The sequence below is a fragment of the Heptranchias perlo genome, chromosome 11 (assembly GCF_035084215.1).
Source record: "Heptranchias perlo isolate sHepPer1 chromosome 11, sHepPer1.hap1, whole genome shotgun sequence".
Lineage (NCBI taxonomy): Eukaryota > Metazoa > Chordata > Chondrichthyes > Hexanchiformes > Hexanchidae > Heptranchias > Heptranchias perlo.
The window spans coordinates 23,006,991-23,023,533 of NC_090335.1; the positions used below are offsets into that span (position 1 = coordinate 23,006,991).

The window sequence follows — 16,543 nt, forward strand, 5'->3', positions numbered from 1 at the left end:
TAGTTTTCACAATTAGTTGGGAAATCTTTCAGTAAAGGACAGCATCTGAATAAAGTTTGAAGATCTTAATCATTAATGATGAAACATTTTTAAATTTTGAAAATGGGATTTCACTCTCACCCATGACCAATTTCCTCCCCTCTGCTCCTGTGGGCATTCACTTCTTGCTGGAGGGTACAGCCTGTTGTCCTTTGGTACCCTGCTCAATCTTGTGCTCACACACTATCCGTATGTACATGTCTAGCAGAGACCATATGCTGGAAGTGCACGTGATAAGGAGTCGAACTGACTCATTTTTATCTCCCTAACCCAGGGGTTAGGAGTCCAATTGTTGGTCAGGCTAACATTAGTTAACACAGATCAGAGATCAAACCTGACACTTCTCTGGTCTGAATGACTCACTGGATAATGTGTCGTGCCATTAGAGTTGGTTTATGCAGATTTTGACTCAATAACTACCCTTTCTCTCCCCCATCCCAATAAAAAATAGTCAAGTTGATCAGAAATAGATCAGATTTTGGAAATCATTCAAAAAGCAACTGAAATTTTATAAAAATTGAATACACAATTAGAAGCTTTATTCAATCAAAGCTTCTTTCCACTCTCTTCTTTCCCCACATTGCTACTATCTAACAGAAATACTTAACAATTTAACATTCTTCAAATAAAAATAAAGCAAATATAGAATATTCCTTGGCTGCACATAAAATATTCCAACTAATGAAAATGTGAAAGTAGTTTGAGTGACTATGGCCACACATTTTCTGGAGATGGATTGACTGCAATAGCCCATTTCTGAAAACTCATTTATTTTTGGTCAGCTAGGTATCTGACACACAGAAAGCAATCATGCTTAAAGGGTCTCCAAACCAAAGTAAGAAATTCACAAAGTAGTTTCTATTTGCTTGATATAGAATACACACTCATTCCCCTCCCCCCCCACCCCATTGCACACCCCACTTTGGTACTGGTTGGCAATAGCCAGGGCTTAGCAGCCTCTCCTACTGTGCTGGAGTTCAATAGCATAAAGCATTCATATGTTTTCCATCACGTCCGACAAGGAGCACCCTACTTATTGAGGCATTAATTTGCCGGGCTTTCTTGAGTCGAGTGGGAAGAATGCACTGCAAAGTAATGTCTTAAAATGGGAAGTTATCAACGACCTGGAGTACTACGGACCTTTTTGAATTACTGAGGATCAATGGCTCTGAACTCCTGCCACAAAACCTATAAACTTGGTAACAAAGAGTGAACTCACCCTTTTCCAAGGAAGATAGTCACTAGTTGGTCAAGTGTAGGATTGAGCCCTCGTTAATGGAATTAACACTTTCAACAAAAAAAAGCATCGGCAGCATAACAAAATGGTCAAACTGCACACCTGCCAAGGATCCAAATCCATAAAGGCTTCGTTAATTTCTTATAACCCTCAAGATTATGTGATAGCTCGCCATCAATCTAAAAGCCAAGTTAAGTAAATCTTATATAGTTCCCCTCATCAAAGAGCATCAAATCTAAGCCTGATTTCTTAGAGGCGTTATAAAAGATCATTCATATGCACAAGAAAAACTAAACCCTAATTATACGAATAAGCCAGCATCCTGGAATTATTGTAATGTGAACCGGATTCATTTTCCATTTTATGCTACAGAACTGAACAACCAAGAAAAATGAATCAAAAACAGAATTTGTTAGAAAATGATTCTCAGTCCACAATTTATAAATAGCGGGTGTCTGAAAATGCAAATGAGCATCAAAAAGCAAGTGTAATTTAATGAACTCCTATACAATACTAAGTATATTAAAAAAAAATACCTAGACACACTCAACTCACGTCTCCCTTGTTCTCAATTTATGAAATCAAACAGCTGGTGAGAGATATGCCGAGAGCAGACATTTTGTGTAAAATCTCTGACAGTGGGCAGCAATCCAAATCCACGATGTCAGGGAAGAGGATTAAGGAGCAATTCAGAAGAACATTTTCCCCCTTTACGGTCAGAACAACCACATTTATCTTCAGAACATAAAAGGATCAACCATCGTTTTACATTAACACCTCTTCCCAATGTACGCACTTGGAAACAAATTGGTCTCAAAAGGCTGCATACATCAGGTTCTACAAAGACTTAGTGCATGTGATGGAAACACTTTAGAAAAGTGGTACTTACTTTTTTTTAAGCCAAAGGGACAATGTCAAAAGCTCCACGGCACCACAGATGCAATTTGAGATAGTTCAGAAATTACAGCCATTTCAGTTTAAAACGTGCAAGGCAATGGGATTAATTCTGGATTGCTACATCAAAGAGCCAGCACAGACATGATGTACTGAATGAACTCCTCCTGTGCTATGAACTTCTATGGATCTAGCTTGTGCATTTGAATCAGTCTGGCACACACACACTTCCATTAAAATCATTTCTCCGTTTTGCCCCAGGGTATTGCAAAGCTCAATATTGTATCAAAGCCAAGAAAAACTAATTCAGTTCAGATCATCTCAATCAGACTGAAATAGATTACTGGTCGCTCTGAGCTCCAAAAATTGTACTAAGTGGAATGCTCATAAAGCAGTTTCTTCTCTTATTCCTCATTTTTTGTGGGCGGGGTAAAAACACTCTTGCAACAGAAAGTTAGTTGTACATCCAGTCATCCTTTGCCAAATTCTGAAATGGCTAGGTTGCTCATACTACTGGTTTGGCATAATGTAAATTTATGATTGCTTGTGTGCATTTCTCATATTTAGCATAGGGATAAAAATAAAGGACAGGACAAAATAGCAAGCAATCCTCAATTCCTGACTGTAAAATCAAATGCTTATTTAAACCAAAATCATCAGCATGTGGTTATCTAGAAAACACTGCACTGGAAAAACTGCCACATTTCAACTTGGTTTAATTTAATTAAAGAATAACCCAGATGACACTTGATTGTCACAATATTATTACTTACATAAATCACAAATTAGAGCAAGATGCAGACAATTTTCCTTAAAAAAAAATTGAGGAAAGGGGAATCTCATAAGATCATGGCTGATCTGTATCTTAACACCATTTATCCGGCTAATCTACAAATAAGCAAGTTTTAACTCACACATTTTGTTGCCTTCTTTATCATACCCATGAAGGTAAACAGCTCCAGTTTCAAAAGTCCATCTAGGAAGGCTGGATTCACTTAAATCTGTAATACAAGTCAAAACTTAATTACACTAAAGATTCATTTAAGGTTTCTTATAGCTTAGTGTACATCTTCTCTGCAGAGACTGTCTCAGTAAATCTTTCAACGTTCCTTGTGAAAATAGTACAGCATATTGTTCTTAAATTGAAGGACTATGGGAATTACTTTTCAAGAATATGATTCATAAATAGCATAGAATTTAACACCACTGTGCTGAGTTAGTTGGTCTCAACCGCACCACAATTGAGGCCTTACGAATTGACTTGCAGGCAAATGGAGAGAGGGGAAAAGAAATCAGCCAGAGTTCCCAGCCCTGATCACTCAGATGGTCTTTGCTGAAAAGTGCTTGGATGCAAATCTTAAATGAGGTTCGGAACAGATAGGCTCCTAAGGAGGACCACTCCTTCAGAATTCCAGCTGAATCAAGTTGTTTAAAGAGGCAGACCTTGAAAACCATAAAGACAGGTGCTGCAATCTGACCTAGAATCCTTGAATAACATTTTTTGCCAGAATCAATAGCCTTTCCTGCAGTGGGGGTTATTGGTTTCTTGATTAATGTACACTTGTCTGAACCAAGAAAAGCCCTCTGCTGGGTTGTCGGAGATAACGACTCCTGAACTGTAACTGGGATTTCATGGAATTGACTAAGAACCTCAGCCCTTTGGGCTGCACTAGCTGACTTCAAGCATGTAGTTCCAATGAGCCAATTGCCCACCTACAGATAGAGAGATGCAATGTCCTTAGATGTGAGGCAACCACAGACACTTGTTGAAAATCTGGGCTGTCAGTGCCTGTTGTACTAGACTTCAGGAAAAAATATATTTAGAACACACCTTGAGGTCACCAGTGCTCAATGATTCAATTCAAACAAAAGGTTATAATTTAGAACTTGAGATATGACAATAATTTGCATGTTACACATCTATTAAATATTAGACAAGTAGAATATAGGCTTTAATGTATAAGTAAAAATGTCTTATAACCCATCATTCATGCCTTGTGATTAGCTTTCACATGTCTGAATTAAAACCAATAGTATACCATTAGTGGCACAACTTAAGATTTATGAGTTTCCCCTTTTTACCAAGTGACTTAGCCATAAATGTATAAATGAAATGCGAGATGAAGCTACCACAAAATAAATGTTCTAGGAAATAATTAGGGCTGTGAAGCGATTTAAAAATTGAATCTCGATTTAAGATTTTAAATCAGTTAATCTTGGTTTAAGTCGTATATTTAATTGATACAATAACTGCATCCATCTCTTTCAAGTTTGTTTTATATATATTTTTAAAAGTCGAAACAGAACCCCTTTAAATTCATGCTGTATTACCATAAACAGTTAGTAAATTAAGAAATGACTGGAAAAAGGACTGCATTTTAGTACTGGAAGCTAAAAACCAAGCCCTACTAAACTGTAGCACTGCCTTGACCCAACATACTGAACTGAGCCACTATGTGAAAAGGCCAACTAATGCCATGCTGCTTATGGTACATCGTAAATCAGCAAGTTTTAAAAAGCAAAAAATAATTGAATTCAAACCTTAATCTTTACATTCACTAGCTGCGTAACTCATGCACGTGGGCTCCAGCTACCCCAGGAATATGTTCACTATATAAACAAAGTATTAAAGTTCTGCAAACAATCCCTGTCCCAGGTCTACGTTATAAATTTTCTGCAATAAACAATTTTCCTGTATGAATTTCCTATGCATTGTCTGTGTGCTCAATACTACGAACAGGAAGAGAGAGTCATGTAGATCCCCCCCTCCCCAACCCGTGTCCAGACCCAATAACTTCCCTTCAACAGTCATCAAAAACAGATCAACTAGTTAATGCGACTAGTGGGATCTTGCTGTGCACAAAATGGATAACATTTGCCTACATAAGTCACCACACTTCAAAGACATTCATTGTAGTGGAATGCTTTAAGATGTTTCTAAGATACACATTATTTTAATGAGATGCTATAAAAATGCAAGCCTTTTTTTCTTTTCATTAAGGTACAGTCAGGACAGATGTCAATACAGCTACATGGTATTGAAGCCAGGTTTTAAGGTATGCTGTGAAAACAATTGTCATCCTACATATATTTTCATGTTGCCAGCAACTTACCATGGACAGAAAATTCTTTTCTCCATTGAAAACTGTCATCAATCATTTTCAAGGTGTCATCCGCATTGTAATGTCTCCATTGCAGATAGCTCTCAACCCACGCATCGTCTTGCTTTAGTCTTTCAACATCTCGAGAATCATATTTCTCAGCCTTGTCTACAGAAAAAGAAATTGCTATTAGCAGACTGAAGAAAACTTTCCTAAAAACAAATTAAATTGATTTCTATTCATTCTGTATCTGTACTTTTAACCAAGTGTGGCAATAGCTTACAAGTGGCCCCTCTTTTCAGAAACTCTGAAGCTAAGATGTCTGCTCACTTCACTGCCTTTTCTCCATGAACCCAAATCCCTCACAATTGCACCTCAAACATCCCCATCCTCATCTGCTATCCAAATTCTAACTTCACCTAAGTCAGAACATTTCCCTGCAAGCCATTAGTTTTCCAATTTAGTAGGTAGTCTCAGTTATAATATCATCACTGCCGGATGCATATGACAATACCATGTAAAAGCAAATTTAAAACCACGGACATTTAGAATACAATGCTTCAAAGTACCATTGCCCCAAAATCACAAGAATTAAACAGTACTTGTCAAAATGGTGTAGTTTTCAAAGATGACTGCATACATCAAGCACATTGATCACTATCGTTGGAGCTCTGACATAGGGCAAGGCAGAAAGTGATTGCAACACTGGAATTAGAGTGGAAAATCATCTCAAAAACCAAATGGTTCAACAATATTGTGCAACGCATTAACCAAGGTCAGCAGAGTAAACCATACATAACATGGCAAAAAGAGGTGCACATTATAAAAATTGGCAGCTATGATTTTTGATATGTTACCCTGAATTTAAGTCTTTGAAATCACAATTTCACATCAAGCAGTGATGATTACTGGTAGGATATGCAGATCTCAAACCACAGATCTACAGCTGAAAGTTTTCAAACAGACATGCAGCCTAAATACTATTAGTTGCATATTACGTTACTTGGGAACGTACATATAGTCTCACTGAACATGTAAAAAGCTTCCTTTACATCTCACTATGTATGAGAGTCATTTAAAATTGTTGGAATGCAGTCAATATGAGATAATACTTGGAAAAAAGTTCTAAATATCTATATTGAAAAGATGCAAGAACCCATGAGACTACGCAAAGGATGAAGACTCTCCAATAATGAGGTTTCACAGTAGTTTTTTTAAATGGGAATGCAACACTGAGAAACTGACATCACTTTTTTAAAAAAAAACAAAAAACTTGTGAAAACATCTTTATTCAATCAATTTGGACACCCAATATCAGCTTGAAGTACTCCCATTATGCTGCCGGACACCTTTTCTTATTCCCAACCAAGGAAAAACACTACTACTGCTTCAGTTTGACATTTTTAGTGTCTCATCAGCCATTCTAATAGTCTCCCTCAGACTGCAGATTCTAATGACAAATCATTGCAATGATCCCACAAGTTGAGACTCAGCTTTACAGTTTTTAGAAAGCCAACTAAGTACAGTGTCCTAACCCTTTCACAAAGCCTTGTACAGTAGTTTCTATGAATACACTATTTGCTGACAGTGAAAAATCTGTAAGCACAAGGCAAAAACATGCCTCATGAGATATGGAATTCTTAGGAGAGGCTGAGAGAACTCCACACGAAGCTTGAAGGAATTAAAAAGTTCCAATATTTTCTTGTAATGTCTCATTTGAAACACTGGATGGTGCTCCAACAGACCTCTAAGTTTTCCGCTCAGTGACAAGAACTGGATTTCTCAGTAGTCTGCTCCTCTTAATTGAGTAACTTAGTTCAAATTATCTGATCATTCAATTTGTCCAGCATTAAATTTCAATTTTGCAGTGTTACTTAAGTTACTGCATTCAAATTATTGGTTAATTCATTTCTTTTTAAGTGCAAAAAAAGACTTAGGATTATCAGGATGATATGGTGATGACTGGATGGTTAAGCTTCAAAAGGAGAAATTCCCGACTGGTCCCAAGTGAAAATGAAAAAAAAATTAAAGTTCGAATAAAAAGGAGAGAAAATGCCAGTTGTAGCTATAACACTTGTAGCTAACTAGATTATTGACGGTAAAGTATGAACCAACAACCGTTGCTATACCTCAGTCCAGCAAACTCCTTTGAAACCCCATACTTGAACTTTTTCTAAACTTTGCTTCTAATGTAAAGGCCAAACATAAATGCAAACAGTTATCACCATTGTGAAAAAAAAGTCCTCACATTAAAACAAGTTAAACTGGCAAAAGTTTTAAATCAAATGGTCAATCAATTCTATTAAAAAAACCATAATATTAACCAGGTGTATTCCACTCCAAGGAGTCTCTTTTTAATGTTACACACTCTCCCTAATACAAGCAAGCTATCATTTCCTTCAAAAAAAGGATAAGGTGACAACATTTCTGACCATATCCATTTTTGAAAAGAAACCAGTGCATGATAAGGGCATGAGGCTTATAGTTTGCTTAAAATCTGAGAAAGCATTCTTCTGAAATATCTTTACACATTAAAACAGATTACCCTTGTAATAATTCAACTGAAAAAGGGAGATAAAGTCCTCTTTAATGTTGGGGGTTTGCTGCTCTCATCACTTCTGCTGTTGGCAAACTCCCAATAGAAAGGCACTCCTCACCTCCCTCCTTCAGTAAATGCCAAGCAACTTGCCACTAGAGGCAAAGGCAAAGTAGCTAAAGTACTCCTACCCACATTGCCACAAGCAATCACCAGCTTGTACAGACCTTCCCCACATACCAACAGTAACAAACAAATCACAAGCACTAACTTAAAAACACATGCAGTTGTTTTATAGCGCATTTACGTTACAACATTGCCTACACAATAAATTGAGGTTGTGCACATCTCAAAGCAGGAAATACTATCTCAGTGATTTTGACCACTCTCAGGGAGCAAAGTACCATTAGCAACAAAGGGAAATGGCTGCAGCCGGCCTGAATGATGAAATCACAAATAAAGCCACACAACTTTACAACACAAGAGGAGGCCATTTGGCCCTTTGCGTCTGTGGCTGCTCTTTGCTAGAGCAACACAAAACTAATCCCAATTCCCCACTCTTTCCCATTACCAAGCATTTCCCTCTGTTTCAAATATATATCCAGATGTTCTTTTAAAATATGCAACTGTCTCTTGCCTCAACTACTCCCTGTGGCAAAGCATTCCATGCTCCAACAAACCCTCTGTAAAGAAATATCTAACCTGTCTCCTTATTAACAATTTTAAACACCAAAAGCAACTGCAGGGCCAGCTCCACACTCCCTCTTGGTCTCAGCCCCCACCACTGTAACCTAATTTTCTCTTTCATCTGCACCTCTTCCACAAGCTTCCCAACAGCCTGTCCAACCCAAATTAGCAGGTAAATATTGGCTGTACTTGGATATTCAGTACATCAGCACAGACATAGACGATAGGAAATGGAACAAGAGTATGGTAGTGCAGGGATTATAGTATTCAGAGCTCGAGTTCAAATCCAACCTTGGCAAACTGCACAAACTAGCTCAGCAAATCTGATCATTTGTGACTAGCACTAGAAAAAAATTTGCTGCATTGTTGTAAAAGGTTGACTGATTCACACTCCATGATCAACGCCACGGGGGTCAACCTGTGTACAACACTTACTGGATAAATGGTCCTGCATATATTATATTGCACATTAGGGGTATGATAATGTAGTGATTATGTTACTGGACTAGTAATCCAGAGAATATGAGTTCAAATCCCACCAAGGAAGTTTGAGAGTTTGAATTCAGTTTAAACATTAAACTGTCGGATTGTCGTAAAAACCCTACGGGTTTACGAATGTCCTTTAGGGAAGGAAACCTGCTCTCATTTCCCAGTCTGACCTACATGTGACCCCAGTCACACTCTTAACTGTTCTCTGCAGTGGCCTAGCAACCCACCCAGTTGTATAAAACCGCCACAAATGGTTCAAGAAGGCGGCCCACCACCTTACACAGAACGTACAGCACAGAAACAGGCCATTCGGCTCAACAGGTTCATGCCAGTGTTTATGCTCAACACAAGCCTCCTCCCACCTTTCTTCATCTAACCCCATCAACATATACTTCTATTCCTTTCTCCCTCATCCAGATTCCCCTTAAACGTAACTAAGCTCGTCGCCTCAACTAGTTCTTTGGTTAGAATGTGGAACTCGCTACCAGAAGTTTCTCCTGAATTCCCTATTGGATTTATTAGTGATGATCTTATATTTATGGTCCCTAGTTCTGGTCTCCCCCACAAGTGCAAACATCTTCTCTACATTTACCCTATCAAACCCTTTCATAATCTTAAAGACCTCTATCAGGTCACCCCTCAGTCTTCCCTTTTCCAGAGAAAAGAGCCCCAATCCTGTTAAGTCTTTCCTGATAGGTATAACCTCAGTTCCGGTATCATCCTAGTAAATCTTTTTTGCACCTTCTCTAGTCCTTTTTATAATATGGAGACTAGAATCAGAAAGATTACAGCACAGAAGGAGGCCATTCGGCCCGTCGAGTCCAAGATGGCTCTATGCAAGAGCAATCCAGCTAGTCCCACTCCCCCGCTCTATCCCTGTATCCCTGCAAATGTTTTCCTTTCAAGTATTTATCCAGTTCCCTTTTGAAAGCCATGATTGAATCTCCCTCCACCACCCCCTGCCCCCCAGTAGTGCATTCCAGATCCTAACCACTCACTGTGCAAAAAAAGGTTTTCCTCATGTCACCTTTGGTTCTTTTGCCAATCACTTTAAATCTATGTCCTCTGGTTCTTGACCCTTCCGCCAATGGGAACAGTTTCTCTCTAGACCCTTCATGATTTTAAATACCTCTATCAAATCTCCTCTCAATCTTCTGTTCCAAAGAGAACAACCCCAGCTTCTCCACGTAACTAAAGTCCCTCATCCCTGGAATTATTCTAGTAAATCTTTTCTGCACCCTCTCTAAGGTTTTCACATCTTTCCTAAAGTGCGCTGCTCAGAACTGGACACAATACTCTAGTTGTGGTCCAATCAGTGTTTTATAAAAGGTTCATCATGACTTTCTTGCTTTTGCACTCTACGCCCTATTTATAAAGCCCAGGATCTCGTAAGCTTTTTTAAACCGCTTTCTTAACCTGCCCTGCCACCTTCAACTATTTGTGCATATTTACCCCCAGATCTTTCTGTTCCTGTAACACTTTGAGTTGTGCCCTCTAGTTTGTATTGCCTCTCATTCTTCCTACTGAAATGTATCACTTCACATTTTTCTGCGTTAAATTTCATCTGCCACTTGTCCACCCATTTCACCAGCCTGTCTATCTTTTTGAAGTCTATCACTATCCTCCTCACTGTTCACTACACTTCCAAGTTTTGTGTCATCTGCAAATATTGAAATTGTGCCCTGTACATCCAAATCCAAGTCATTAATATATATCAAAAAAAGCAGTGATCCTAATACCGACCCCTGGAGAACACCACTGTACACCTCCCTCCAGTCCGAAAAACAACCATTCACCACTACTCTCTGCTTCCTGTTACTTAGCCAATTTTGTATCCATGCTGCTACTGCCCCTTTTATTCCCTGGGCTTCAATCTTGATGATAAGCCTATTATGTGGCACTTTATCAAACGCCTTTTGAAAGTCCACATACACATCAACCGCATTGCCTTCATCTACCCTCTCTGTTACCTCATCAAAAAAACTCAATCAAGTTAGTTAAACATGATTTGCCTTTAACAAATCCGTGCTGGCTTTCCCTAATCAATCCACACTTGTCCAAGTAACTGCTAATTTTGTCCCAGATTATCGCTTCTAAAAGTTTCCCTACCACCAAGGTTAAACTGACTGGCCTGCAGTTGCCGGGTTTATCCTTATACCCTTCTCTGAACAAGGTTGGAACATTTGCAAATCTCCAGTCCTCTGGCACCACCCCCGTAACTAAGGACGTTTGGAAGATTCTGACCAGTACCTCCGCAATTTCCACTCTTCCCTCAGCAACCTAGGATGCATTCCATCTGGACCGGGTGACTTATCTACTTTAAGTACATAGGAACAGGAGTAGGCCATTCAGCCCCTTGTGCCTCCTTTGCCATTTGATAGATCATGGCTGATTTGTGATCTAACTCCATATACCCGCCTTTGGCCCATATCCCTTAATACCTTTGATTGCCAAAAAGCTATCTCTCTCAGATTTAAATTTAGCAATTGAGCTAGTATCAACTGCCGTTTGCGGAAGAGTTCCAAACTTCTACCACCCTTTGTGTGTGTAGAAACGTTTTCTAATCTCGCTCCTGAAAGGTCTGGCTCTAATTTTTAGATTGTGCCCCCTACTCCTAGAAACCCCAACCAGCGGAAATAGTTTCTCTCTATCCACCCTATTCGTTCCCCTTAATAACTTATAAACTTCGATCAGATTACCCCATAACCTTCGAAACTCCAGAGAATACAATCCCAATTTGTGTAATCTCTCCTCGTAACTTAACCTTGAATTTCGGGTATCATTCTAGTAAACCTACGCTGCACTCCCTCCAAGGCCAATATGTCCTTCCAAAGGTACGGTGCCCAGAACTGCTCACAGTGCTCCAAGTGCGGTCTAACCAGGGTTTTGAATAGCTGCAGCATAACTTCTGCCCCCTTGTACTCTAGTCCTCTAGATATAAAGGCCAGCATTCCATTAGCCTTCTTGATTATTTTCTGCACCTGTTCATGACACTTCAATGATCTATGTACCTGTACCCCTAAGTCCCTTTGGACATCCACTGTTTTTAAACTTTTTACCATTTAGAAAGTACCCTGTTCTATCCTTTTTTGATCCAAAGTGGATGACCTCACATTTGTCTACATTGAATTCCATTTGCCACAGTTTTGCCCATTCACCTAATCTATCAATATCGCTTTGTAATTTTATGTTTTCATCTACACTGCTTACAATGCCACCAATCTTTGTGCCATCAGCAAACTTAGATGTGAGACTTTCTATGCCTTCATCTAAGTCGTTAATAAATATTGTGAATAATTGTGGCCCCAAGACAGATCCCTGCGGGACTCCACTAGTCACATCCTGCCAATGTGAGTACCTACCTATTATCCCTACTCTCTGTCGCCTTTCACTCAGCCAACTTCCTAACCAAGTCCATACTTCTCCCTCGATTCCATGGGCTTCGATCTTAGCTAACAGTCTCTTATGTGGGACCTTATCAAATGCCTTCTGGAAGTCCATATAAATAACATCCATTGGCATTCCCCTGTCCACTACTTTAGTCACCTCTTCAAAAAATTCAATCAGGTTTGTCAGGCACGACCTACCTTTCACAAATCCATGCTGGCTCTCTCTGATTAACTGAAAATTCGAGGTGTTCAGTCACCCTATCCTTAATTATAGACTCCAGCATTTTTCCCATAACAGATGTTAGGCTAACCGGTCCATAATTCCCTGGTTTCCCTCCCTCTCCTTTCTTAAAAAGCAGAGTGACATGTGCAATTTTCCAATCCAGAGGGACAGTTCCTGAATCTAGAGAACTTTGAAAGATTATAGTTAGGGCATCTGCAATGTATTCACCTACTTCCTTTAAAACCCTGGGATGGAAACCATCTGGTCCTGGGGATTTGTCACTCTTTAATGCTATTATTTTTTTCATTACTGCTGCTTTACTTATATTAATTTTATCGAGTCCCTGTCCCCGATTCAATATTAGTTTTCTTGGGATTTCCGGCACGCTATCCTCTTTTTCTACTGTAAATACTGACGCAAAGTAATCGTTCAACATGTCCACCTTTCCCCATTGTCAATGACAATATCCCCACTTTCAGTTTTTAAGGGGCCAACACTGCTCCTGACCACCATCTTTTTCCTAATGTAACTATAAAAGTTCTTCGTATTGGTTTTGATATCCCTTGCAAGTTTCTTTTCATACTCCCTTTTTGTAGCTCTTACTATCTGTTTTGTGACCCTTTGTTGATCTTTGTATCTTCCCCATTTGCCAGGATCTGTGCCATTTTTTGCCTTTTTGTATGCCCTTTCCTTATGTCTTATACTGTCCCTTACCTCTTTAGTTGTCCATGGCTTTTTTTTTGGCAAGTAGAGTTCTTGCCCCTCAGGGGTATAAACCGATTCTGTATCACGTTAAATATTTCTTTAAACATTTCCCACTGATCATCAGTCGTTTTACCCATTAACAGATTTGCCCAGTTTACTGCAGACAGTCTCTGTCTCATCCCATTGAAGTCTGCCTTACGCAAGTCTAGAATCTTAGCAGCTGATTCACTTTTTTCCCTTTCAAACACTACATTGAACTCGATCATGTTATGATCGCTATTGGATAGATGTTCGCGTACAGCTAGCCTTTCTGGTACATCTAACAATTCTTAGCCCATCCAGTATCTCAACTACATCTTCCTTTACTGAGACTCTGCATCTGTCTTTACCAAGAAAGAAGATGCTGTCAAAGTACTCACTTAGTACCTCAGCTATGCTCTCTGCCTCCACGTGTAGATCTCCTTTACAGTCCCTAATCGACCCCACCCCTTCTCTTACTACTTATTTACATGCCTATGGAAGACTTTTGGATTCCCTTTTATGTTTGCCGCCAGTCTATTTTCGTACTCTCTCTTTGCCCCTCATTTGCTTTCTCACTTCCCCTCTGAACTTTCTATATTCAGCCTAGTTCTCAGTACTGTTCACAGTACTCAGTGTTGTGATCAAGGTTCTATACACAGTTAACATAATTTCCCTGCTTTTCAATTCTATCCCTCTAGAAATGAACCCCAGTGCTCTGCCTGCTTTCCTTATTAACCTGCGTCACTACTTTTAGTGATGTGTATCTGTACCCCAAGATCTCTCTGCTCCTTTACCCCATTTAGACTCTTATTTTCCAAGGAGTATGTGGCCTCCTTATTCTGCCTACAAAAATGTACTACCTCACACTTAAAAAATATTTAAATTAATTTGCCAATTACACACCCATTCTGAAAGTTTATTAATGTCTTCCTGTATTTTGTTTCAGTCCTCCTCAGTATTAACTATACCTCCCAATTTGGTGGCCTCCGCAAATTTTGAAATAGTATTTCCAATTCCCGAGTCCAAATCATTTATGTAAATTATGAACAACAGTGGTCCCAGCACCAATCCATGTGTAACACCACTTCCCAACTTTTGCCAGTCTGAGTAACTACCTTTAACTCCTAGTCTGTTTTGTAGCCAGCTTGCTATCCATTCTGCTACTTGGCCCGACTCCACATGCTCTGACTCTAGTCATAGTCTACTATGCGGTACCTTATTGAAAGCCTTTTGAAAATCCAAATATATTACATCTACTGCATTACCCTTGACTACACTTTCTGTTACTTCTTCAAAGAATTCTATAAGGTTGGTCAAGCTTGACCGTCCTTTTGAAATACGTGCTGACTATTCCTTATTATATTTTCAGTTTCTAGATGTTTTTCTGTTCCATCTTTGAGTAAGGATTCCATTATCTTTCCTACCACCGACGTTAAGCTAATTGGTCTATACTTCCCTGGACTTGTTCTATCTCCCTTTTTAAATATAGGAATCACATTGGCTGTCCATCCAGTCCTCTTTTCTAATGAATTTATTTATATATGTAATAGTGCCTCTGCTATCTCTTCCCTAACTTCTTTTAATATGCTTGGATGCAATCCATCTGGACCAGGGGGTTTATCCTCTCTAAAGTTTGATTCATTTATCAATTATCGCCCTCCTTTCTATCTTAAATGTCTTTATATCTTTTTCTAATGTCATGCCTACCATTTTAGTCTCCCTGGTAAATACTGAGGCAAAGTAGTTAGTTAATATTTCCACCCTTCTCATGGCAACTGGGATGGGCAATAAATGTCAGCCTTGCCAGTGATGACTGCAACCCAGGAATTGATTTTTTTTTAAATGAAATGGTTTAACACCTGATACCATGAACCCCACAGGTGTTCTGCCATTATAAAGAGAAAGAAACTTGATACAAGGTCAATTACATTTCAACTTACACAGTTATTTTGGGGAAAAACTCTTATTTCACTTATAATTCGGATTCAAAACTACAAAAATAATTCTAGTCCTGAGTGATCTGTAATATTACCACTGCAGGATAAGCACAATCAAGTCAGGCTTCAATACAATTTCTGTCTTTTAACCATTAGGACAGCATTTTCATTTCATTGAAATGTGAAATGATAGTGTAGAAGTGGAACAGGCTACAATTTATGGAAGGGGATAAATCATCCATAAACCACTTGAGCTTCACTTTCGTGCTTTATGACATTATCTGAACTCCTGGCATTAATTTCAGCCTTATTATTCACTCCCAACAATCAAACACTATATAATTTAATTCCACAATCTTTCAATCAAGACAACTCTCCATCCAAGTACAACTATTAAGCACTCGTCTTTTGTCTCTTAAATGTCCTCATTTCAAGGCATCCTCTGATAAATTGCAGTGGACATTCTGTAGTAGTGTAGGTTAAAGGCTAGGTCCCCCTCCACTGATTATAATGTATAATCTTCTACACTTCAGCTTTGCTATTAGGTATATCTAAAAATATCATTCATCTTTTTTCAATGCCTGCCAATCGTCTGACCTTGAACAAATCCTTGCTACAGGGAAATCACTTTGCAGTTTGATAACAGGGCTTAAAGGACTAAAATGTGAGGACACGTTGCATAAGCTTGGCTTGCATTCTCAAGTTAAAATGATAAAGGGATTCAATAGGGTAGATATAGAGAGACTATTTCCTCTGGTGGGGAATCCAGAACTAACGGGCACAATCTTAAAATTAGAGCTAGGCTATTTAGGAATGAAATCAGGAAGAACTCTCAAACAAAAGCTGGTGGAAATCTGGAACTTTTGCCCTCAAAATTCTGTGGATGCTGAGTCAATTGAAATTTTCAACATTTTCGGCCAATTAGTGTACAGCAAGGTCCCACAAACAGCAATGAAACAAATGACCAGATTATCCGTTTAGCTCTTCTTCAAATAGTAGCATGGGCTCTTTCACAAGTGAAGCACTCCCTCAGTACTGCACTGGAGTGTCAGCCCAGATTATGCGCTCAAGTGGGACTTGAACCCACAATCTTCTGACTCAGAGTTCAAAACTGTTCCTGGTTTGCTGCATGAAATGGAAAACTTGTTTTTGTCATTAATCTACTCTTCCTTTCCTGAATTCGCTGACTGTTATTGCACTACATTCCAAGAGCACCAGCAGCAATTATATACCCAGCCCAAGTGACCATTTTTCATGTGTATCGGTTACAAATCTCAGGTCTGCA

The 16,543-nt window shown here is 39.0% G+C and overlaps 1 protein-coding gene across 2 annotated transcripts in view; it reads right to left on the reverse strand.

Moving 5' to 3' along the window:
- The window catches only part of mospd2 (motile sperm domain containing 2), a 69,877-nt gene that overhangs the window by 51,680 nt on the left and 1,654 nt on the right, over window positions 1-16,543 (reverse strand). For both annotated transcript variants that reach the window (XM_067992684.1, XM_067992685.1), the window contains exons 3-4: window positions 5,284-5,439; window positions 3,085-3,171 (exon numbers count right to left, since the gene is read on the reverse strand). In XM_067992684.1, the coding sequence (XP_067848785.1) occupies window positions 3,085-3,171; window positions 5,284-5,439 (243 nt within the window). The remainder of the gene's footprint in view (window positions 1-3,084; window positions 3,172-5,283; window positions 5,440-16,543) is intronic.